Here is a 26,938-nt window from a genome sequence, read left to right on the forward strand (position 1 = left end):
CATTTCTTATGGAAACAACCCAACCTCCTGCTTTTAATATATACAGTATGTATAATATATAAACATGGTTTGTAGTGTGTATATATACTGTACATCACAGATAAAAATGCATGTTGTATATCATATTTACCCCAAAATACCCCTAAGGAGGAGTTATGTAGACATAACCAAGGAAGATGTTTTCATCAGCTGCATTCTGTGTGTATTTTTTTCTCTCCACAGTGATTCTTAAGTTATGGATATATAAGTAAGTAATTTAGTATGTTGGGTGTTTTCATTATGTGATAGGGACATTCAGAGGGTATGTAACTTTTAAAAAAATGCATCAGTGGAAGAAAATAAAAGGTAGACTGGTTCCCTCTTGTTTTAGCTGGATAAAGATTCTCTAGGAAGTGAGCCTGGTGGCTGTAAAGGCAGCTGTTACTGCCTGGACAGTCTTCATTGAGAAGACATTGAGTTGAATCTTATGCAACAGACCTGGAAAATTCAATTTCTGTCATCCAAGATTAAGAAGAATGTAATACTCTGTACCTAGGATGAGCAGCTGAAAAAAGTAGAATTATGGAATTTTGCAGCTTTTGCCCTAGAGAGAACCCAATCACATGAGGTGGCATCACTGATTTTTTTTTTTTTTTTAAGAAATATGGTGCCCAGCGGCCTCTGAAGGCCTTATATCCCTTGTGGAAGGCAAAAAGTTGGTTAGGAAGCAAAACTCCAAAACACAACTTGCAAGATTGGGCCTAATAACCTGTGGATTTCTCACAGTAAAAAATGAATATCCTGAAAGTAGCAAAATCATAAAACAAAATTGTTACAGGGGTGTAACTTGTGTGTTCGTATCCAAACTATTTAACTATCTTTGACAAATAAAGTTTTTTTGATTGAATTTCAGTCAACTCTGAGATGGATATTTTTGGCAGCAGTTCAGTATTCAGCCATATTTTAAAGGAACATACCTATTTTTTGAGGGTTTTTTGTTTTTTTGTCTTATATATAGATACACTGGTCAGTTTTGCACATTTCAGGAAGATCCTGACATTGGGGGTTGCAGGTATCTGGAGTAGAGGTCATTGGTGGTGGGCTGCCTTTAAGGGGAGCCCTGTTTCCTGTGATATAGTCTGCTTGTGTGTGTTTCAAAGGAAAAAGTAAAGCAATTCTCAGTGTTGGATTAAAGGTCTTCTAAATAGGCTGTTCTGTGGCTCTAGACTGTGATAAAATGGGTATTTGAATTCCCTCATTCTGATGCACCAGAAAAGTAGTGCATTCTATTTGTGGCACCTCATTAAAATAACTCCTTTAAATGTTTTCCCCTGGCAGAAGGAGGTTAAATACTTAATGTATCATGTTTGCTGAGGATGGACAAAAATGCATATGTGAAATGAGAGAGAGAGAGAGAGAGAGGAAAAAATTGTGTTCCCCCCCCCCCCCATGTTCGTCCTATTTATAATTTCAGCATACATTACTAAATACTATAATGGGCCACAAACAAAAGAGACACTAACAATAATATGCAAGAAAGTTGTTAAGAGCTTTTGGGTGCCCTCTGAGATTGATGGGAAGACTCCTATTGACTCAATGAACATTGAATCAGGCCCTGAAGATATAAAAATACCCTCTGTTCAGTTCAGTTCAAAACTGAACGAAATAGGTTGCTAGGCATCACAATAATAGGTTTTCCTATGTGTAATTAAATATTCAGACTGCCAATACATTAGGCAAATAGTCTAAATTAATCCGATTATATTAACTGGTTTTCAATACCTTCTATAAAGATCAAAGCTTAAATTTAGCCATATTGTGTTTCTCTGATATAATTTATAATGAAGCAGTTATCAATACTGGAGATGATGAACTTGAAATTTGAATGTTTAGAGTGGTATGATTTTCAGAAGTGGTGAGCATCCACAGCTCCTGCTGACTTCAATGAACTGAATTTGACTGTGTCTAATTTAGAGCCAGTGTAGAGAACTGAGCACCAGGTCATAAGCTCATGGTAACCGAGCTAAACAGATGTGTTGGTGCATTTGGAAAGGTTGCAGTTTTTTCATAGCATGTGGCTTCATTCCTAGTTTTGAGTATGAATTACAACAATCCAGACCAGAGCTCATGAAAATGTAGATCATAGTGGCCAAATCTGTGGCTGATAGGATGCAGTACCTCCTTTTGGCTAGTCACAAGTAGGTGTTTAGCTATTTAGGCATCCAAAAGGACCCCAAGGCTGCTAGATCAATTTAACAATCTGAGGACAGATGCCCTCATTGGTAGGAAGTGCTGTTGAGTACTCAAGTTCTTTGAGGGACTTCACTCTTCCTAGTAGTATCACCTCTGTCTTGATGCTAGATTCAGCCTTAGCACTAGCCAGCAGCTCCATGTGCTGTTTTCAGCAAAACATTGAAAAAAAATAGAAGCTCTTTGGGGCAGGGGCTGTCTTTTTGTTCAGTGTTTGTACAGTGCCTAGCACAATGGAGTCCTGTCTATGATTGTGACTCATATGCGCTATGATAACGCAAATTAATAGTAGTGCTGTTTATGTATGACATGAAGGAGATATAGAGCTGGATGACTTGGTGTGCTTCTGGCACTTCAGGCAGTGTTGTCTTCAAAGTCTTGCCATGGCACTATGTAGATATTGAATAACACGGGGGAGAGGATTGAGTCTTGTGGGAGACTCTGTGAGGAAGGTTTAGGAGGTGAACTAGCATTTTCCCATAACAACCCTCTAAATTCAATCTGAGAGGAGGGACCTGACGCATTTTCCATTCATCTCTTCCATCTTTCAGAGGTAGGACAGGAATATTTGGTTTTCAACATTATTAAATCTGCAGTGAGGTCCAGCAAGATGAATTTTGGCACATTTCCCTTGGCTGCGGAAAGGAGAAAGTCACCCCCTAAGAGCAACAAGTGCTCTCTGTGCCCTAGCCTGAAGCCTGAGGGAGAAGAATCTAAGGCCTGGTCTACACTAACCCCCCAAGTCGAAGTAAGGTACGCAACTTCAACTACGTGAATAACGTAGCTGAAGTCGACATACCTTACTTCGAACTTACTGCGGTCCACACGCAGCAGGCAGGCTCCCCCGTCGACTCCGCGGTACTCCTCTCGTTGAGCTGGAGTACCGCAGTCGACGGCGAGCGCTTCCTGGTTCGATTTATCGCGTCCAGACCAGACGTGATAAATCGAACCCGGAAGTTCGATTTCCAGCCGCCGAACTAGCGGCTAAGTATAGACCAGCCCTTAGATACTGACAAGAGATGATATTTTTGCTAGATTCTTGATTAACTTGCTTTTAAAAAGGGAGGCTAGACATTAAGTGGTTTGAGTGATGGCTTCTTTAGCACTGGTTAGACATCCATGTTTTTACATGTATGAAAGATTTCCCTTGTTAATAAGGGCCCCATGAGGTCTCTGTTTGTCTTTTACAATCCAGGAAAGGCAAGTGTCGCAGCTGGTGGTTCTGATTAGAATGAGTACTTCCATAGCTACTATTGGCATGAGTGGGCTGAAATCTTGTGAGGATTGTTTTTGGTCCTATGGCTGGTTTGTTCCCCTTGATGGCCCTGAGGCTTTCCCAGATAGAACCTCTTTCTGGAAAGAATTGTGTTCCCAGATTGAATGGAGACTGTCTGGTTTACAAGCAATTTACAGTTATTTTAATTTTGTTTTCTAAACATTGTTTCTTTCCTCTTTACTTTCTGTATATATAGGATTATCTCTTAGCATGACTGTCCAAACCAAAGTACTTTCTACCAAACCAGAAAAATCTCTGATCTCCTGCCCTGTAGTATTGCCCTGAAGCAGTACATCTTATTTGCAATATTTAAACTTTACGCTCATACCAAAAGTGTTAATTTAACCATATATTTTATATAAAATTCAGCATCATGTGTGAAACTCCACAGGATGAGAATTTTTACCACAAATGCAAAGGTTCTTGTTTGATTTTTTTTTTTCCTTCCTCAAAAAATATGGTTTGCCATTTGAAATACTGGAAGAAGCTGGTTGCAGATTTTCATGCTATTGTGATGTTTGTAGATGTTTCTAGATAATGAGATGTTTTTGTCACTATTATTGATGATATTTACATTTTTCTGTTAAACCGTCACTCAGAATGTGGGTATTTAACATTGATTTGTTATTTTTAAATTCCATAATAATCTTAACCTGATTGGTAATGTAACAGATTTGGGTTTTTAGTGACATCTTGAATAGATAGAATATAAAATTCAAGCTGTCCATTAAACCTTTTTGCTTTCAATCTGTCAGAGTTATATAAACTTCTAGCGCTACTGACTGATAGTGATGAACAATACTTCCCAGCAGTTTAAAAAAAATACAATATAGTTGAAAACATACTGGATTATCTCCTTGAATTTGATTGAAACTTCCTTGTTATACAAATAACATAACAAAGTTACACATCAATCTCCAGTGCTCCATTGTGTTCAGAAATTAATTCCACATTCCTTTTGTGATTTATTATCTAGAATGTATGGGTATAATGATGTACAATTACTATTATCTGTATTACAATAGTGCCCAAGGAAGACTATGCACTGTTGTGCTAGACATAAAGGCATGATCCCTGCCTCCCAAATTCTTATAATTTAAGAAGATAAGTGATATATGGAGGGCGAGGGAGATGGATACAATTAAGTATATACAGTTTTTATATGTACACTATATGTTTCTTAGAAAACATCTCACCTATACCTGATTTGAACTGGGGTGCCAAGCAACTGAGCATGTATCTGGTGTCTGTACACCTTCCAATACAGAGAGCTGAAATTCCACAGAGAGTCACCTAGATAAAATGGCAACTGGGCACTTCATACCTACAGAGAGAGCTGTTGGTGTGATATCAGAACTATGAGCGTGAACCTTGAGTGGTTCGATATTACCTAAATCAAAAGTTAGTATTATAGCCTAGTAATCGAGGGTTATAATATGTAATACATCTTTTTGTTTAATGTCTGGAACCTGTTTTATTTCTATGTTTTCAAAGTGAACATGCAAAATCATGGCGACAGAACATATATGCAAATCAAGAGTGAAATACCCCCACCACCACACACAGACTAATGTTGGCAATAGTCCATCAACTTCCTTTTCCCACCAACTGGCAAGACTGTCCCACAGTTGCTTGGCCATATCAACTAACCCATCCACCACACCCCACTAATGGTTTAGATCAGTAAGTAGCAGTAGTTGAAGTGCCTTTTTACAGGTCTGCCTCCAGTCCCAGCTTAGCAATTTAGCTTTGTTCAGGTGTTGGGTATGCAGGGCCTCACCAGAGCCCATTCAGCTGTCTGTCCTCTGTGTTGCCTCTCAATCTGCATTATAACTTGCTGCAGAGCCCATATGTGAATGGGACACAAGAGAACTTAGGATCCTAGCTTCTTGGAAATGAGCTCCTTCCGCGCTCTGTGAGCAGAGTAACCCCCAAAATCCAAGTTCATGTATATTTATGGTGATGCCAAGTGTAAAGGAATTATGGGTAAGTAGCCTATGCAAATGAAGCTCTCTGTGGCAGCACTTTTTCCTTCTGAGGATTCTGGCCTTAGAGTTACACAAGCACGTCTTCATTCTCCTGCCAGAAATGTCTCCTCTGCTCTATTGTGAAGAATTTCAACATCTAATATTGTGGAGGCAATGGTAGAATTCACCAGTGCCCACCTTCCAGAATTCAGTGGAGGAGTCAGCTTTGGAGGAAGACCTAAGACCAAAGAGAGAGTTCCCAGCATGGATTTTGGAGAAGAGAGACTGTCATAGAAGGCAGTAGAGCTCTTCTTCCTCATTCATACTATGCAAGACAAAGATGTGTACCCTAAAAGGACCTTCGTTGAATAAAAGGGAAAATTCATGCTCACTCATGTTAGAAAAAGCAAAGTAGATGGTTTAATTGTCTAATCATGAGGTTTGGAACATCTAGACTCTTTGGAACTCAAGTTTGAGTTCTGACATGGATGAAAAAGTCCTTCATCCTCCCAGTGGAGATCAAACTGAGCTCCGTGCAATGACTTTGGTCCACAAGAAAGAAATTTCTTAATAAAAAATTTCCATAGGCTCATGTGGAAGCATATTACAGGGCCTAGCCAGCCCTCCAAAGAATTGCCTATCTGAAGGAATTAAGCAGAGTTTTAATTTCCGAAAAGGGACATAAAAACATTGGCCAACTCAGAGGCCCTCGAAAGCACTACCCCTGTATTGGGTAGACAAGCCCTTTCAAAGTGTTGAATGTTCTCTGTTGCATTACATTTTTTACATCTGCACCGCACAACAAGGTGGCTTCATTAATTTGCCGCACAGTTCACCGGCTTTTGGAGGGGTTATGTCTAGATTTAAGTCTGACTGGAAAAGGGGTTGTGAGCCTAAAACACCACCTGGCACCTAAGAAGAGCAAAGAATAGAGCTCAGCCACACAAATACAGGAGACTGACTGACTGACTGACTCTGTTTATGAGATTATGTAGATATAATCTGTCGTGTAAACCAAAAGGTAAATTTGGAATGAGGCATATTTATGCCATCTGTGAGGAACAGCTTAAATTCTGGAGAAAGGCGATCAGGCTAAAAATCAAGTTATTTAGGTATGTTCCACTCATTTCTATGCCTGTTCAGTAGATTTTTATCTTCATATACACAGTATGAACATTATTATATACAGGGCCATTTGTGCACACAAGTGTAACCCAAAATATTTATATATTTTATACAAACACACACACACACACACACACACACACACACACACACGATGTACATAAATAAATACATCGGGTGAAATCCTGTCTCCACTGACGTCAATGGGTAGTTTTCTTTTTCTTTACACACTCTCCTACTGCCCTCCTCCCCATTTTGAGTTTGGAGCAGAATTCTAAATCCAAGCAAAAACAGCACACAAATTTTAATATTTAATTACAACATACGTTTTATCACTCTGATGAGGAGCAAAGCCAAGAGCTTGGCTACTTGTGCTCATTAAAGACCCTAATATTCTTTAGGTAAACGTCAGCTGAATTCCAACTCAGATTATTGTTATGCCTCCCTAAATTGTGCCTGCAGTTTCAATTGGAAAAAATATTCTTCATTCTCTGCCCTGAATTGTTGCATAGTGTTTCTGTGTGCTGCTAAATAACTGCTGGGTTCCCCTCAAGTTGGCTGTATTTCAATGGTGTTGATGAAATAGCTCCTTGTTATCATAGCTTTTTCAAGAGTACCTCATGTATTCCTAATGCACCCATTGCAGTGGTATCCCAGCACCAAAGACACAAATTAAGGATAGCACTAACATTTTTCCTAAAGGGACCTCATTCTCCACCTCTCTGACTATTCTTTTTCTCAGGATTTGAGGGAAGGTCGCAATTCTTTGTTATAATCTGTAAAGTGCTTTTGAAAGTCTTGGAAGCAAAGGACCAATATAACACTCAGATACTAGAGCAATAGACACATGGTATAAGAACCTAGGTGGATAGATAATGCAGATGTGAGATCATTATCAAATATAAGATGTATGTATCTATCTGACTTCCATGCATTTCTTCCAGTTAACCAGCAATCACACTTAGTGATTTTTCTTACCCCAGTCATTTAACACTCATCACTTGCAGCCTGACCAGGAAGCATTCATGCCAAATCTGAACAAATCTGCTGTAACTTTTCCATATTATCTCATTGCAGAGTCAACAGTATATAGCAGCTGGAATGTAGCAGATCTATCCTCCTCTGTCCTGTTATGAATTACCAAAAGCCTGCACCACAGAAGGCAAGCACATAGTATTGTTATTTTATTTTCTGTTTACAGTAAATATTTCTGATCTACTGAAGTATATGCAGACTGGTCTGCCCTCATCTGACAATATGTACTCATAAAAATGCCCCTACAGAGTGGTTGTGCTATGCTGATTTCTGGTGGTCTTTTCTCCCTTCTATTAAGTTCACCTCAGACCTGTTTGCCAGAGTAGAAATAAATTCCAGGATTTAATGAGAGTCTCAGTTGAGCATTTTTCTTTAATAGAAAAAGAAGAAAACAAATAATTAAATATAAATAGAAAAACCAAGAGATACTTTTGTTGCCGAGGGAGCATAATCTATCTCCAATTTACTGTATATTTAGAGGAGCAAAGAATCTTATGAATTTGTGTTGTAGAGTTAATTTGTTCAAGAATGAAAATTTTCAACCTCTTTACTTGTGCCATTTAAGTCATTTTTAAAAAAATGCTCATATAATTTTCAAATGTTAAAAACCAGAAAGCATTCCAATTCATTTCAGTGCCCATTTTAGGGGTTTCAAAGAGCTTTAACATTCATTGTGCCCTACTCTCAAGATTGTACATGATTTGTGATTAAGTATGTAGGCAGGTGTTGGTGATGAATTTAAGTGAAATGAGAGATACAGTTCAGTAGTTTATAATTAAGCATGTGCCTGAGCTGGACACCCTCAGTGTTTGGGGATGTTTGGATCAAAAGCTGAATTCTGTAGCATGGACCTGTTTATGCTTATATCAGATGCACCCTTTTTATGGACAATACATGCACAGTACGGCGAGTTCAATGTATTGCTTCAAATGCTTCAGCATTCTATTTTTTATTGTATGTTTATATGAGTTAACTAAGACTTTTGAAGAACCTAACGCATGTTCAGTTAACGTTTTACAAAAAAATCTCCCTTTTTAAAGTCGTCTTCACTTGTACAGTCACTGAGGAAAAGCTAGAATTATTTCTGACTTACCAATCCACAATTAAATCCCTCTATGTCAAGTGAATTCTTCCCCAATTCTAGTTCATACAAGCTCTCAGTGACACAAACAAGCCAGATCTATGTACGGTCACAACAAACCAAACCCACAACATAAGTCAGCCGGTCTCTGCTGAACAGGTAGAGTACACCACCACCCTGGTGTATTTTTCCATCTTTACCTTTCATTGGGAAGCAAACTGACTAGTGTGTTCTGTCTCAAATAGTTCTTGTCAACACTCCAACGATTCTTGGGGTTTTGGAAATGTCGTCCCTTCTTTCCTGTAAGAGGTGTGTGGATAATAGTGAAGAGCAGATGCTGCTGATAGAAGAAAGGCCTGATTTGATTCATTCTCTGGAACCTAGGAGGTGTTGCAGCAGCAAGCGAGATGGCTTAGCAAACTCTAATTGCAGAAAGGAGGAGAGAGAATGTCAAGCACCCCACGAGAGTTTGGATTATTTACCTTCCCACAGTAGAGTTTACAAGAAGTGGCTACAGGAGAAAACGTACAGGTAACAATGCCCCCAATATGTACTGTCCTGTTCCTCCTAGATCGCAGGCAACTTGTTTTAACTCTGATTAGCACCAAACTGTAGAAAAACAAAAAAATTGAAGTGTGTAGGTCTTTCTAGAGAGTAAATTTCTTCAATTGTGGAAAATTGGGGAGCAAAAAGTCTGTCTATGGTTTGTGTGCACCTCTCCAATGTAGTTTCTGAGTGCCCCACAAATACTGATGAATTCATCTTTGTAACACTCCTGAGAGATAGAAAAGTATTATCTCCATTTTACAGCTGGCGTCTGAGGCACAGAATAAATTATTTGGCTAAGATCACACAAGAAGTTTAAGCTAGCTCTATCTTTCCCTTATGAAAGCTGCTCAGAAGGGTGGGGGTTAATAAGTTAAGTAGATACTAGAATCATGAGATGAAAAATTATTTTATTTGTGGAGTTGGGGAGGCAGAATGGTCTTGTGGCTTATACCCTGGACTGGACATCAGACAACCTAGATTTTGTTCCTGTTCTAGCTTTATAAACATACCCCATTCCCTTGTGCATCTGTCCTAGAACATTTTCTTATGCCTCTTTCTCTAGCTCATAAAATGGTTGGAGTATACATATTCTGTCTCAGAGGGGTTCTGAGAGACTCAATTCACTAATACTCACAAAGTGCACTGGGCTAATTATATGCAAGTTGCTACTGAACTGCAAAGCTTTATTTTAAAAACAATACAATGAATTGTGAAAGATGCTCACAAAATGATGGGGATAAGGGAATGAGTGGCCTTTTCATTTATTTCCCTATTTAAGAAAATGTTTTCACGTAATCGTAGCCAAGAAGGGAGGCAACTGGACAACTAACCTTTTTATTCAATGTCACTTCCCTGGAAATCCTTATACCTTACTGAGCATGCAACTAGTATAACCCGTTGTTCAATTTGTACAATTTGGAAGGAAAAGGCATGTTAAAGACTTTGCAAGGGATTTGGGGGTACCCTCTTCAGGGGAAATTGCTTGCAAATATCTGACCTTATATTCTAAAGCCAAAAATGTTCTCTCCAGAAATGTTTTATGAGCCCAAGAAATAAATAAACTCTGTCAGGGATGATTTAGCAGTAAATGATGCCTTATGCTAACCAGGAATTATTCGTAAAACACCATAGATATGCACTCTATTTAAGGGATATATGAACTAGAGGCAAAGGCATAATTTTATATAATTTATGCTTTGTGTCAATGCATTAACTAAAACTGGGGCAAACACAGTAAAACTTTTGAGACCAAGATGATAGAGATAAAGCCACTGCTCCCATTCAATATTTAATGCTACTTAATAGCCTCTATAGCACTTTGCTTCTTATGAGTGCAAACGTTAACTCAGATGAACATGGGACTGATGGCTGAGTAATATCTGCCCCATTAGCCCTCAAATAACTAAACTGCATGATTTCAGCAAACATTCTTTAGTGTTGGGCTCTGCCTGGGCCCACCTGGAGGGAGATTATAGTGCCACCAGACCCCTATGGTTGTGTATATGTAAGATTTTAGAGCCTTTTTCCAATAAATTATTGGTAAAAAATCTTGCCCAGGATGGTAGTGTCCTAAAGTTGGTTTTACTATGTGACGCTTATTAGGTGATTGCTCTGAAATGAGTTGGTGACCTCAGATCACATCACAGGTATTCCCCCTGCGAAAATCTTCACTACAGTGGATGCTTATTGGGAGCCCCTTCATCTCTCAGCAGAGACCAAACGTTACATAGACCTGAAAAGACTGCCAATGGGGTGGTCCCTTCAAATCAGGAATGGGACAGGGTGGGGATATGTGCAATGCCAATAGAACAGATGTAGCATGGCCGTGGTCAATAGAAAACTTCAGTTTTCAGGGTTGTGAGTCTGGCACCTCCATGAGCACTCAATTCACTAGAGAGGAGGTAAAACACCTTACTTGTTTTTGGTGCTCAGATACAGAAATACTATTTCTTGGCCCTTAGGTTAAAAAGTTTTAACATCCCTCTGTGTGTTTGTGTTATGTTGTATCTACTATAAAATATATTTTGAAGTAGCACTATCTAGCTCCTTAGCCAAATGGAACTGATTCCCAAAGGAAGATGGCTTTTTGTGAATATATGTAGTCTTCTGCTTAATATACCAGGTTTGTGTGGTTTGGCCTCTCTTTCAGTCACAGATAATAATCAAAACAAGCATACCTTTTTGCAGGAGGCAATTTGACAAACCAACCTGAGCTCGCTGCAAAGGACTAATGTTACTATTCCATCTTTAGAACTGACTGGGATCGATGGATGTTGATGGGGCTAATTGGAATAGGAGTAGGAATGCTGGGATTCCTGACACATCAGATAATTGACTATCTCATCAAACTAAAATGGGAACTGGTGAAAAATTACCTCCAGGTGAGCAGAGGAAAAACAAATTGGCCTCTCTTTTTACTTTGTTCTGATTGGTAGTAAAACTCCATGAACATGAAGTTTTTACTCAGCTACTCTACTGGCCTCTTCTGTCAATGATTTTTTTGCTGAAGAATTTCTTCCTAAACGCTTGAATGAAGCATCTGCTGACTAACTGGGAAATACAATAGCTGACATTCAGTACATGATAAGCAGTTGGTTTAGCAAGTCTTCTGCATATACAGGCAACTATTCGGTAAATGTGATCCATAACAAACTCTTCTGGACTGATCTGCAGATCTGAAAGGAAAATGAAACCAGGTTTAATTTTCTAGAAAGCTGTTTCCATTAATCACTGTCTCAAAAGACTTCTATTTCTATTAATCAAAATTTAAGAGATTTCCCCACACGTCTTGAAAAAGTAACACTATGCATGTCAGTTACTATACACCTATGTAGCAAATTATGGGCCCGATTATACAACCCCCTACTCTCATGAGTAATCGCACAGCCAATGTGATTTATTGCATGAGTAAGGATAGCTGATTTGAGAGTCAGATTTGCATCTGAATTGTGTCTTGAAATTGCAACTAAATACATACATGCCTATGGTAGCAGATGGAAATAAAATTCATCTGCATCACTGATAATACAAAAGCAGCTAAAGGGTGGCTTGGATGCTTATGCTTCAGGTTTGTAATGGCTACACACTCTCTGGAACCAAAGGTACAAATCCTGGTGGAGTTAACTCAGGCTCAGTCTTTCTAAGACAGACAAACTGAGTACCATGCAGTTTATTGTGTGCGTGCTTGCTTGATTGGAGGCGGTGAGGACCTGATGGATGGGAAAAGAAGGAAGCTGGTTGTCAGTACTTGGCAAGCGCACAGTTAAGAGGTTCATAACAGGAAGGAGCTTTGCCATCTTTGGCAGAAAAATGTAGACATTCTACGCTGGACTCTGATACCTTAGCACAATGACCATGGGTATGGACAGGTGTTCAGATATCAGTGATGAGCATGGTATGAATACCTAATATCTTTGTTGGATGTCTCATGAGAAGTCAGGACTTCGAAATAATGCTTCCAAGGCCTTCTCAGCTGAAGGGAGCTCTAAGCACTTCAGGAAAATGCAGAGGTGGACTTGACATCTACAGGAAATGGGGGATGAGAAGATCAGTGTACCTCTGAGATATGAAAACAATTAAAAATGGGTTCCAGTAGTATGACCTATATGATGCTCTGAGTCAGAGTCTGCCAAGAAACCAGACTTTGTCCCCAGGCATTGTAACCGTCCTAGTACTGGATCATAAAATTTCCATTGTGTGTGTCACTGCTTCCAAGCAGTAGGCAGAACTCATCCCACTATCCTTGTGATGGTGGTGTTGCATTACAGTAGTACCAGAGACCATGCTAAGATCAGGGTCCCTTTGTGCTAGTTGCAGTACAAACAAGTATTGAGAGGGTTCCTGCCATAAAGACCCCACAACCTAAATTCATTCTCCAACTATCGAGCAGCTGAATTCAGTTCTGTGTACCGTACCTTCCTGTTTTGCCGCTCTGTACAGTACACTAGAAAAAAGACCTGGCATGAGGTGCAGACAGGAAGGCTGAGGTGGCCTGCTGTACTACTATGATTTGGGAAACAAAGGGGACAGCTTTGGCTTGCATACACAGTGAATCAAAGCCGAACAGTCGGGAATTTTATAAAGTACATGGGTGCTGATGTGCTTGTGATGAGTTCTGGAGACAGCATGACTGCAGTTAATCCAAACACAAACAAACCAGCCAACCTTGGCAGACTGAAACATGTTTAAATTGAAAAGACTGAGTATAAGAGATGTCACTTTATTAAAGAAATAAAAGAGGGAACTATCTAGATGAATTTATGGTTAGTATTATTGGGTAAAATATAAAGAGTTATCTATTGTAATAGATTCAGGCTGCAGTTCAGGAAAGCATCTTCATTCAGTATAGCACTTAAGCACATAAGCAATGGAGACAATGGAACTTGAGTAAGTTCTGTCCTGATTTGGGGCCTTCAGGGAACCCTAAAATACCCTTTGCTATGTTGTATGGGCATGGGCAAGTTGGTTTGGAAAACTAAGCCACTGTGAACCTTTCTCTTATCTAAAACCCAGACTCAACCCCATATTTTCAAATAGTCTGCAACACTTGCTTCTCTCTTTCCCCTGTTTTCATTCTTTTGCTGTAAATTGTAGGACTTGCTACAGTGGGTTATGAAAGAAAATGGACAAATGAACAGAAAAATGTATCTCTAAATATATATCACTATATAGTATTGGCAGAGGGTTTGAGACAGTACACATACTTGTTTTCTATACCATTGCTTATGCTAATAAATTATTTCTAAAACGCAGAACGGCAACTTCCACATGACCTGGATTTGCATACTTGGGTCAGGACTGGCCATGATTGTTGTATCTTCAGGGCTAGTGGTGGTAAGTATGTCTCTTACTCAACTACTGTAAAATATCAGTGGAGTTCTGAGAGATGGAGGCTTAATTACAGAAAAGGAGTCTTAGAACATATACCCTGTATAGTCCTCACTGGGAAACAGTCAGAGGCCTAACACAGGTCTATAATGCTGAGATCAGACAAATCCCTTGCTCTTGTGTTTTTTTGTTGTGTCAGTGCCTTCTAAGTGCTACTATAGTTAAGCATGATCAGGATTTCTCCATGATTTCTGTTTTACTGGCTATGTAGGGAATCCTGGGATTGATATCCAGTCTGAGATCCAAATTCAGGCCCTGTGAGCACATGCATTTCCTATGGCAGTCTCGGGCAAAATAAATGGTGGTGTAAATGGTTGTGTAAGTTATACTTTAGGTATACATTGGTCATAAAATGGACACAAGTGGCAAATTAGCGTAACTTGCACAGAGTTGGAGCCTGATCCTAAAATAAACACTCACAATGACTTCAAATGGGGTTGAGCTCAGACCTCTGTGTAAAACGAGTGTAACTTACATTTCCAGTTCTCCTTTGAGGCTCCAGCAACTCTACCAGACTGCAAAGCCAACACAGAAAGCCGGTTTCCCATCTACCATCTTACTGGGTTCAATTTAATCACAAGAAGGCAGCTAGTAGCCTCAAAGGGGGGGGGGGGGGGGGGAGAGAAGAGAAAAAAAAACATTTAATTGATCTTTCCAAAAAAGCTAAGGAAAAGGTATAGGTGGGTACACATATCTATTTGCTTAATACAGAAGTCTTGAGCTATGTAGGAGGAGGAACTGAAAGAATGGATGACTTGATAAAACAAGTAACTGTAAGTTGTGAGAGAAGTTATGAACTGTTTGTGAAAGCTGCAATTATTAGCTGCAGGTGGATCTGAATGCATGTATTTGGAAATCATTTTTGACTCTCTCTTTACAGTTCTTTTGCCCAGCAGGTGCACCGTATGGGCTTCCAGAAGTCATTGGGTTTCTGAATGGTGCTTCTATTCAACACATTTTTAATGTCAAGACTTTTTTGGGGACGTTTGTTTCTTGTGTGCTGGCTGTGGCTTCTGGGCTCTTCTGTGGACCGGAAGGCCCTATGATTCACTTGGGGTAAGGAACACCATGGGAGAGTGTAAACTGTCAGGGTCTGATTGTCCGGTGCCAAGTGGGTATAAAATGCTCAAATCAGAATTGTTTTCTCTCACAAGTGGTGGTATTTGACGCCCGCTTTGCACAGGGTAAATGACTGCACAAGGTGCAAAAGAGTGGGAAATTGGATGCTCAGGTTCCATAAGATCCCTAGATTACAAAGAAGACAACCCACAGTTATAGTCAATAGTGACCACAGAATTGGTCAAAACTGCTTCTCTTTGCAATTCCCACAGGTTAGTAGATTGCAAGTCAGAATGGAGCTGCAAATTATTTATATCCCAGTGTGGTGCCATATTTATAGTTGGGAAAGTAATATCAGAATATGCTCTTGCTGAAAGAAACCGATTTATTTTTTTCCTATTTAAATAAAAAGAAACAAACAGAAATCCTCCCAGTCCTTCAGCTGGGTCCCTGGGAGAGGAATCCTCTCCTTTTATTTCCTTTATTAAGCAGTCTCATGAGTAGAGGTGATAGTCAGGTTCTTTCTGCTTGTGTAGTACATTTTGTTTTTTGGCTGACCTATTAGGGTTAGGGTAAAGTATTTATCCTTGAGGTTTGCTCTCCTCATCTCCACAAAACCCCTTTCCTCCACTCTTATCATTTTACTTGTACATAGGTGCAGCAGCCCTCAAGGATGACTCAGGTTTTCAAAAATAAGAGAGTAAGGTTTAGTCAGAGGCAAACATAACCATTTCAGACAATGATTACCAAGGCCTAGCTCTCCTTTTCAGGTTTCTTTTGTTTGCTTTACTTTCAGACTTTTGTCTCCAGGCGCTCAGTGGTTGCAGCTGTAATTTCCCCCCCTCCACCGCCCCCACGTTTAGTTTTGTAATAGTGACGCATGATCCAAAAAAATGCAATCAAATTTCCATAAAGAAAATCAGAACAGTATTAACTTAATGCCTTAAAATAGTGGCATAAAGAACTAATTTAATTGAATTTATTTTTTAAAATATCCAATTTTTATTGTACATCAACACACACAATTTTGTTACAAAGAGTCTTATACAAAGAATATAAATATTTTCATGATTTTAAATGTCGATGAAAACCGTTTTCTTGGATTTAAGTGCAGCCCTGAAGCATTGTCTGAGACATGGTATAGTAAATGAAACCACTATGCATCTTCCACTGGGAGTGAGACTGCGTTGCTCTCAACGGTGATTAAACTTGAAATGGATGATTGAAATGGACTATAATTAAGGTTAAGATTTTGTCACGGAAGACCTTCCAGAGACCTCTGTGACATTTTCTGCTTCAGCCCTAGGGCAGTGTGGCTGGAGGTGTCAGCTAGCAGGGGCCCAGCAGCTCTCAGGGGCTAGCTCTAGCGGCCAGCTCTCAGCCACCACACGTAGTGGGGAAACCCTTCAGCACATGCAGGTGATTGGGAGCCCCCCCCCCCACAGCTCCCAGCCACTGGCAACAGCAGGGCTTGTGTGGCCCAGCCACCATGGGCAATGGGGGCAGGGGGACGGGACCCTGGAGCCCAAGCAGCTGTGGGTGCTGGACCCTCCTCACCCGTGACCTGTCTGTGACTTTTACTAAAAATAATCGTGACAAAATCTTAGCCTTAACTATAATTAATTGTTGTATGCAGTGTAGTTGTAGCCATGTCAGTCCCAGGATATTAGAGAGATAAGGTGGGTGAGGTAATATCTTTTATTGGACCAACTTCTGTTGGTGAAAGAGACAAGCTTTTGAGCTGCACAAGCTCTGTGTGGCTCGAAAGCTTGTCTCTTTCACTAACAGAAGTTGGTCCAGTACAGTACAAGATAATACCTCACCCACCTTGTCTCCCTCTCTCTCTCTAATCCATCATGTCTGTACTCTTAGGCAGATGCTAACATGCAGCTCATCAAAGGAGCCTTTAGAGTCTTTCTTCACAGTACATGTTGTGAGGGGCCCTTTTAATCTCTGAATTATTAACTTGGAAGCCTTTAATAGCTTCCTCTCTTGTGTCAACAGGACTTTGCATATTGAAAAGCAAATGTGTTCTACAGTCCCATGTTACACTTGTTGAAGTCAATTTAGCTTTGCTGCTCTGCAGCAGCTGAGGATCTGGCCCTTTTATCTTTAACTTCAGTTGATATGTGAATAGCATATTAAAAATAACACTAACTTTTATATCATTATTTTAGGGCAATAATAGGTTGTGGCCTGACCCAGTTCAAGTCAGACATCCTCGGAATTCAGCTGCCCTTCTTCACCAGGTTTTGGAATTCAGCTGATAAGTATGTAATTGATCAGATGTAATTGTTTAAAAAGTCTTCTGAGACACAGTTGCCATATGCTGACTCTCAAATCAGATGTATCAAGGGGTTAATCAAAAAGCTAGGGACTAATAGAATCTGGCAGAGAGTTGGAGTGAATGATCTAATAAGATTCTAGTCATCTCTGATATTTGTGATCTTAGACGGAAAATACTGGAAGATATTCCTGGCCCTCTCCATCAGAAAGTAATCTCTTCCTCCCTCTGTGATTTCCATAGCTGAGCTGTGCTGGGCTCTAGCAAATGTAGAGCCATAATTAAAACGACTTGTGATAAATACGTATGTTAAATGGTTATGAAAACAGTGTGCTTAACACGTGGGGCCTAATTCTCCATTGCTTTGCACCTCGTGTTGTCTTTCACACTGCTATAAAGTGAGTGTAAAATACTAGACTTTTGAATTTAGGTTTGTCTAAATTAATATAGCATTAAGATACTTATATATTTAGTTTAAATGTTTTTTCTTTCTTCCTGGCTATCCTGAGGATTCCACAGTTTCAGTTCAATCTACACATTGTGCATAGGAGACACAGGCTTGTTTCCCTTTTTCCCCACTGTAAAATGATACAGACTGTTCATACTTTCTTTAATCTGAATCTTCTCTGCTAATGAACATCTGTGGGCTGGATTCTGCAAACCTGCTTTTGTAAATACTCCCACTGAAGTCAAAGGGATTACTCACATGAGTAAGGATTTCTTGCATCAGTAAGGATTTGCAGGGTCAGGCTCTGTCTTCTGGATATTGCTCATTAAAGTAATAAATAAAAAGCCCCATATTATACTGTTTTTGTTGTTGTTGTTGTTGTTGTTTCCAAGGCAAGGGCAAAGCAGGGCAAAAGCCTCATTTGCCAAAAGAAAAGGCCATTGTGAACTATTTGTGGCTCACAGGGTAATCATACAGTACAGCTCGTACGATATGTGATATGCTTTGTCTTTAACTTTCATCTTCAGTTAGTGAAATAAATCCGGAGACATGCCTATTAAAACAAATTGTTACTCATGGAAGAAATTAGTAATTGCTGTAAGAGGAGCAGTAAAAGATTTTGTTTTTGTTTTGTAAAAGTACAATATAAGTTAATTAGAGAAGAATTGATTTACAGAGGCAGGAAAACTCCTGGGAGAAACATGTCATCTAGAAATCCTGTTTATACAGAAAGGATTAACTGTGAACAGCAAGCTCATCTTAGCTTCTCCTCCTTGTTGTTGTCTTTTGGAATGTGGGATGAGAAGCATGCTAACTCCTTTCTGGTGTATTTTTGGAGCAGCAAATAAGTTTGGTACCCTTTTTAAAGTCTTTTAAAGTAAATGTTATAGCTTCACAGATGAAGCAACAGTTCAGTAAGTATTCAGGCATCATGTAACCCTTACTCCAGTAGACAGCACTAGTTGATATGTATAAGGGCACGTCTATACAGCAATTAAGAAAAACCTGTGGCATTGAGTCTCAGAGCCTGGGTCATCTGACTTGGGCTTGCAGGGCTCCGGTTGTGAGGCTGAAAATTGCTGTGTAGACATTCCCACTTGGACTGGAGCCCGGGCTCTGAGATCCTCCCTCCTCGCAAAGTTTCAGTGCCCAGGTTCTAGCCCCAGCCAAAATGTCTACACTGTGATAGTTAGCTCTGCAGCCCGAGTCCCACAAGCCTGAGTCAGCTGAACTGGGTCAGCTATGGCTATGTTACTCTCAAAAAAACTATGTTAAAAGAAGGTTAAGTTTCTAAAGTCAAGCCGTCAAAAATTTGGAAATGCCAGACTTAAGGTTGCCTGCATAGCCTTAATTCAGCCCTCTTGTGCATATGCATTATGATATAGTCTTTGGTGACATGGTCACCTACTATTTTTTCCACCACACCTCTGCATCATTCAGTGCACAGGATGGACAGTGCTCACTGAACGAGCAGCAGTTCAATAATTTGTTTTCTCCTTGTTTGTGTGGTCCCAAGCCTTATTTGCTGCATGCTGTTCAAACCTTGCTCTGAAGACTGAATTATTTATTTCCTGATTGGCTTTTCTATGGCTTCACAAACAATGAATTAATTATCAAAGTGCTTCACAAACAATGAATTAATTTATCTTTGTAAAACCCCGGTGAGGGGAGGTGGTGGTATTATCCCCATTTCATACAACAAGATTAAAACATTTTTAAGGTCAGAAGGAACCATTAGATAATCTAGTTTGACCTCCTGTATCTCTCTGGCCATTAAATTTCAACCAGTTACCCTGGTGTTGAGCTTAAAGCATATCTTACAGAAAGGCATCCAGTCTTGATCTGAAGAGATCAAGAGATGGAATCATAGAATATCAGGGTTGGAAGGGATCTCAGGAGGTCATCTAGTCCAATCCCCTGCTCAAAGCAGGACCAATCCCCAACTAAATCATCCCAGCCAGGGGTTTGTCAAGGCTGACCTTAAAAACATCTAAGGAAGGAGATTCCACCACCTCCCTAGGTAACCCATTCCAGTGCTTCACCACCCTCCTAGTGAAAAAGTTTTTCCTAATATCCAACCTAAACCTCCCCCACTGAATCCACCATTTCCTGTTATAGTGGTTCCAGTGCTGCCCTTGCACTGCAACCTTAATTCTGGTATTTCCTAACTTTTGTGTACTCGACTTGGCAAATTTAATGTTCTTTTAACATAGCTTTTTCCATATAACTTCCTTGATTTTTTGAAGAAAAGCAAACTGAAAAAAACAACAACCAGAAATTCAATCATGTGAAACTATATTGACTCCCACATGGTTCATCAGTAGGGTTTGGACTTTTAGATCAACAGCACAGACATCTGCTACTTGAGCTAACAGAGTAACTATAGCAATAGTAGGTTGTCATAGTCTTTGTGGCCCAGCCACTAGAGGGAGATGAGGCACATTTTCCCAGTGGGTTCCACAGCCATTTGATGACAGCGGGGGAATGGTAAGACTCAGGAATCATAGGTTTTATTCCAGATTTATATGGGAGTCTACTGTTGTGGTTTCAGATCCTTCTTCCCCTTTCCCTCTGCAAATCTGACTCCTTTCTGCCGTTGGCCGCTCTAGCTTGTCCCAGTCTCCCCTCCATGTCCTAGTCTTCCTCCTTGCCCATCTGCAGTCCAGGCCACTTCCGTGTCCTTCTCTTCACTGCAGGAGCGCCGCCAGCCTTTTTGCTGCCCTAGGCGGCGGAACGTCCCGCCCCTGAAATGCCGCCCCCGACAGAAGAGGCGGAAGGTCCCGCCCCCGAAATACCGCTGACGACCGGGGCGGTGGAAGGTCCCGCCCCCGAAATACCGCCGACGACAGGGGCGGCTGAAGATCCTGCCGCCGCGGTCGCCGCCCCCCAAATGTTAGCACCCTAGGCGACCGCCTAGGTCGCCTAATGGGTTGCGCCGGCCCTGCTTCACTGCATGGATGCCAGTAGTAGAAGCATTGAGAGCACAAAAGAAACACTCGTTCTCAGCTTCTATGCCTGTGTCATAGCAGCTCCCAGCAGTGTGGAGGAGCAATTGCAAGGAAAATCCTGCTCTGCCCCTTCAGCCTCAAACTGGAGCATGCTCCCTGAAGACGGAATGTTCAGAGAATTTAGCAGTCAAGTTCTAACAAATCTCTACTGAGCGTGTGCAAACTGAGATTTTCAGAGGCCCATAACTTGACCAAATTTGGGTGGATTTTCACAGCGCTGGCAAAAGGCACATCCCTGATAACAGTGTGATACTCCTCCTGGTCCCCCTCATTGCCAAATTTCAAATCCCTGCTGCAAAGCATGGAGGCAGTAGAGTTTCACAGTTAAACAGTTGGAAAGAATTTTTTTATCATTGGCAAAACAATGTATTTTTCTTAAAAAAAACAAAACAAACACACAAACAAAATACTGATGAACCATGTGAGTTGAAAATGTATAGAAAATTTCAGCCTGACCAGACACCCAATATGGGAAATTGCCAAACTTTTGGGTTGAAAAATTATAAACCAATGAAAACAGAGTGTTTTAATAGAAAGTGTTGAGAAAACTTAACTATGGTGTCGCTACCTATAATACATGTAGTGCTCTGAGGAATCAAGAAATTGGTCAACCTACAAAGACACTCTAAGAGTTCCTAATGCAATGCACTAGGAGAGAAAAGTTCATTGGGACAGGGTTAAAAAAGAGAAAAGCTAATATCTTACAAAGCAAACGGAAAAATCAATCAGTTAACCAATCAACACATCCCCTGCTGCCCAGTCCCCAGCCCCTTTAGGCCTCAGAATATGACCCTCATAATATTACTAACATATGGATTCACAGCTAACAGTTCTGAGAGTTATGCTTATCTTTGGGCTCACTGACCCCTCTTTTGGCAGCCCAGTTTGACATGGACCTTTGTGTCCTTGGCAGTTGACTGAAATCAGCTCACTTCTCCTATGCCACCAAACAGCCACTAGTTATTACTGTTGTTGTGGATCAGGTTTGAATTTAGACCCCAGAGGTGAAAAGCTCTATGTCCCCAAAACAATGCCCTGAACCAGCCAGTCCCCCTATATTCAGCCTTTAAAAATCTATTTGCTTTAACAATAAATAGGCAAGGATTATTTTTTTACCATTGTTGAGTTTTCTAAACATAAATCTTAAAGCATGCCTTGCTGTGCCTCACTGTTTTCTGATGAATTATTTTTCTCCATGTTGTAGGAGGAATTTCATTACAGCTGGTGCAGGAGCAGGAATAGCCTCGGTATTCCGTGCTCCAGTGGGTGGACTCTTGTTCACATTGGAAGAGGTGGCCTCTTTCTGGGACATCAGACTGGCCTGGCAAACTTTCTTCTGCTGCTTGATGGCTGCCTTCACTACGGATTTACTCTCTTCATCTCTTTCTGGGTTTGTTTACAGAGGTCATTTTGGATTTTTCAAAGCAGAGAAAAGAATTTTATTTTGGGTATGTACCAAACGGACTATTTTTGAATAAAAATATAGCTCATGGATTTATAATTTATTTGGCAAATACCCATATCTCTTTGGGCCTGTGATGGAATCTGGGAAAAAATAATCTGTGGCACTAGTCCTGTTTTCTGTCTGAAGTGAAGAATCTTGAGAAGCATAAATGGGAAATTAGCCTATGAAAATTAAAAATAGCTTATGGACTGTTTTTAAGCCTTTAGGGCTCTAACAGCAATTGACACTGACCGGAGGACTCCTTCTCTTACCATGCCATACCGCATACCAGCTAATATTAAATGACTACCTCTGACAGCAACATCATTTCTGATGAAGCACTTAGTGATACCATGTCTTAGCTAGGAAAAGAGGTGTGTTCTTACCAAGTGTTCATTAACAAGTGGTAACTAACATGAGATATATCCTAGTGAAGCTGAGGCAGTTTGTAGTTTTAACTGTATTAGCAATTGGAAGTAAACCCTAGGCTCCACCTTAATGCTGGAACTAGCCAGTGAAATCTCCAAGGTGAGAGAGGTGGACAAAGAAGGGGGAGGGAGCCAGCCCAGCCAGGAGAGGCACTAGATTTAAAGCTGCACTTTCCTGTTGTCACCTTATCTGAGGGGTAAATTTCCCTCCCTGAGCAGGCTACGCCTGTGGGTAGCAAGTGGGGAGAATTGCTATTTCCAATTTTCCTTGACGTGAGTCTGGCCCATTCAGTTAAACTTTCTCTCAGAACCATCTTCTGTATGCAATTTTTTTTTCTTAAGCAACTTCTTAAAGTCTCCTCCAACCTGTCCAACACAGTTTTGGTCAACCATTAGTTAGCAAAATTCAGCTGCCTAATAGAGTTTTCTCTGTCTGCATGGGTGGAAGCTTAGATAGGTTTGACTATAGTTACTTTAACTGTTGCAGTTGTTGCTGAGCTGGCATTAGAGTGAAACAATGCCAAGGGCAGTCTTGTTGATTTTCGCACGTCGTTTCTGCTTAATGGCTCAGCCTCCGAGTGGGAACTGCATTCCTGGTAATTAATAGAAAATGGTTAGCTCTTAACATAACAGAACAATTATTTCCGAAGCCCTTTTCCTTCCCCGTGGGGATCCTTGCATTGAGCTCAGGCTATTAGATGGCCAACAGCTTGCAGTGTTTTTGGCTGGGATTATCAAAGGGTTAGCTGCCCAATTTTCACTGAACTGGGAATTGGGCATATAGCTCCTTTTTATTAGGCACTTTTGAAAATCCCAGCCCCAGCTGTTACCAGAGAACAATATGAGGTTCCTTGGGATATGCAAGAAACATACCAAAAAATGTGAGGTATTGGGGGCAAAGGTATCTTTTTGGCATAACATTAATATTCATACATTTTCAACCTGCTGCGGCCAAAATCTGTGACATGTTTTTTAAAATTGGATGATACTCAAAACAAAGGATACATTGGAAAAATAGCAGTGTTTAGGCCACAATAGGTAGGGAGACTTTGGTGGTGGTTTAACACTTGGCTCAGCTAAGGCTTGGTCTACACTTACCCCGCAAGTCGAAGTAAGGTACGCAAATTCAGCTACGTGAATAACGTAGCTGAATTCGACATACCTTACTTCGAACTTACCGCGGTTCAGACGCGGTCCACACGCGGCAGGCAGGCTCCCCGTCGACTCCGCGGTACTGCTCTTGTTGAGCTGGAGTACCGCAGTCGACGGCGAGCACTTCCTGGTTCGATTTATCGCATCCAGACCAGACGCGATAAATCGAACCAGGAAGTTCGATCCCCAGCCGCCGAACTAGCGCGGTAGTGTAGACCTGGCCTAAGTCTTTAATAGCTTCCTGGTAAGCTCTCTCTTTGTTGCTGTTTACCAGCTGTTTCATTTTGTTGCTTGTAAATGGATACAAATGCAAAGAAAAATAAATAATACTTGGAAGACACAAGTATTTATTTACATACAAAAAGATATTGTTGAACATGCCAGATCGTGGCACTCCAAAAAACGTCCCATCCCCACAAATTTTGTTTGATCTCAGGAAGAATATACAACAACAGACATGAAATTCCATAATTTCCTTTGTTTTTCAAAAGCAGCATGTATAAAATAGCCGTAGGACAATAGCTGTCAATCTTTGCTCAAGTACAGTTGAGGGTTGGGGTCTGTATTCTGCAAAGTGCTGAGTGAGTGCCCTTGGTTCCCACTGACTTCAAGCAGAGATAAGAGCACTCAAAACCCCATAGAAATGTGTAGTGTTGGTCAGATTTGAGTTCCACTGGACAAGCTGTGTGGGGAAATTTGCACAGAACAATCTTGCTTGCAATATCCCTGCCTCTAACCAGCGCTTAGTAATGCCTATACTTCATCATGAGTACCAACAATTATCCCCCACCCTAGAAGAAGAAAGACTCTGCAGATATACTCAATATCTCAAATATACTACTCTTTGTTTCTGAGGGGGGATGTAAAACCCCTGAAGCGGACAATATTTCCTTTGAAGGAAGTTAGGTATATATATTATTATATCTCATAGAACTGGAACAGACCCTGAAAGGTCATTGAATTGAGTCCAACCCCCTGCCTTCACTAGCAGGACCAAGTACTGATTTTGCCCCAGATTCCTAAGTGGCCCCCTTAAGGATTGAACTCACAACCCTGGATTTAGCAGGCCAATGCTCAAACCACTAAGCTATTCCTCTCTGAGTGAGCTCGCTCTTTTTTTCCTAACCCTAAGTAGTTAATGGTTGGCTAATGTCCTGAAGTCTGAGGGTTTTGATATTCTTTTTGAATTTTTATTCTGTCCAGTATTGCACTGGATATTCTTATTATTCACATAAATGTCTCACCCTATTTTGAATTCTACTAAGCTTTTTGCTTCAATAATATTTTTGACAGCTACTTCCTTCATAGGTTAATTACACATTGCATTAATACCAAACCATATGCTTCTTTCTGTACCATGGTATGGAGGGAAGCAACTCCATGCTATCCATGCAAAATTAGGTATGGGAGCATAAAGCAGCGGAAAGACCAGAAACTGTATCTCTTTGATTCCTTTTAGCTGCCAGGAAATCGGCACCACTTCCCCTGGGTACACACTACCTTGTTTGTGTGGGGACTTCTCATCTCAGAATTTCATTGTCAGGAAGATATTCCTGATAGGCTACATTCTCCCTTTCTTGATTTCTTCCTGCTACTCTGTTATTTTCATGTTCCACTCTAACTCTCTCTGGTGTGTGAGCACTCTAAAATACTTGTAGATTATTAGCTTGTCTTAACCTATAAAAATATTACGCAACTGTTATGTATTGCTTTTCATCTGTTGATTATAAAGCACTTTATAATGGAGGTAAGTATCATTATCCTTATTTTACAGATGAGGAAATGTAGGCAGGGAGAGATGAAATAACTTGCCCAAGGTCACACACCAGGCAATGGCAGAACTGGGGCTAGAACCCAGCTATCCTGAGTCCCAGCTGAGTATCCACTCCTTAGTGCATTCCTCATAAGGACAGCCATACTGGGTCAGACCAAAGGTCCATCCAGCCCAGTATCCTGGCTGCCGATAGTGGCCAATGCCAGGTGCCCTAGAGGGAATGAACCTAACAGGTAATGATCAAGTGATCTCTCTCCTGCCATCCATCTCCACCCTCTGACAAACAGAGGCTAGGGACACCATTCCTTACCTATCCTGGCTGATAGCCATTAATGGACTTAACCTCCATGAATTTATCCAGTTCTCTTTTAAACGCTGTTATAGTTCTAGCCTTCACAACCTCCTCAGGCAAGGAGTTCCACAGGTTGACTGTGCGCTGTGTGAAGAAGAACTTCCTTTTATTTGTTTTAAACCTGCTGCCCATTAATTTCATTTGGTGGCCCCTAGTTCTTATATTATGGGAACAAGTAAATAACTTTTCCTTATTCACTTTCTCCACACCACTCATGATTTTATATACCTCTATCATATCCCCCTTTAGTCTCCTCTTTTCCAAGCTGAAAAGTCCTAGTCTCTTTAATCTCTCCTTATATGGGACCTGTTCCAAACCCCTAATCATTTTAGTTGCCCTTCTCTGAACCTTTTCTAATGCCAGTATATCTTTTTTAAGATAAGGAGACCACATCTGTAAGCAGTACTCAAGATGTGGGCGTACCATGGATTTATATAAGGGCAATAAGATATTCTCCGTCTTATTCTCTATCCCTTTTTTAAATGATTCCTAACATCCTGTTTGCTTTTTTTACTGCCGCTGCACACTGCGTGGATGACTTTAGAGAACTATCCACGATGACTCCAAGATCTTTCCTGATTAGTTGTAGTTAAATTAGCCCCATCATATTGTATGTATAGTTGGGGTTATTTTTTCCAATGTGCATTACTTTACATTTATCCACATTAAATTTCATTTGCCATTTTATTGCCCAATCGCTAAGTTTTGTGAGATCTTTTTGAAGTTCTTCACAGTCTGCTTTGGTCTTAACTATCTTGAGCAGTTTACTATTGTCTGCAAACTTTGCCACCTCACTGTTTACCCCTTTCTCCAGATCATTTATGAATAAGTTGAATAGGA

General features: G+C 40.5%; 1 protein-coding gene across 1 annotated transcript in view; it reads left to right on the forward strand.

Moving 5' to 3' along the window:
- The first annotated feature begins 5,451 nt into the window (after positions 1-5,451).
- The window catches only part of LOC112101927 (chloride channel protein C-like), a 107,688-nt gene continuing 86,201 nt past the window's right edge, over positions 5,452-26,938 (forward strand). Inside the window, 7 exon segments of the mRNA XM_026659506.1 lie at positions 5,452-5,491; positions 8,851-9,244; positions 11,514-11,643; positions 14,015-14,095; positions 15,030-15,205; positions 17,386-17,478; positions 22,153-22,396. Of these exon segments, the coding sequence (XP_026515291.1) occupies positions 5,452-5,491; positions 8,851-9,244; positions 11,514-11,643; positions 14,015-14,095; positions 15,030-15,205; positions 17,386-17,478; positions 22,153-22,396 (1,158 nt within the window).

The sequence above is a fragment of the Terrapene carolina genome, unplaced genomic scaffold, assembly GCF_002925995.2.
Source record: "Terrapene carolina triunguis isolate 2854851 unplaced genomic scaffold, T_m_triunguis-2.0 Scaffold58, whole genome shotgun sequence".
NCBI lineage: Eukaryota > Metazoa > Chordata > Testudines > Emydidae > Terrapene > Terrapene triunguis.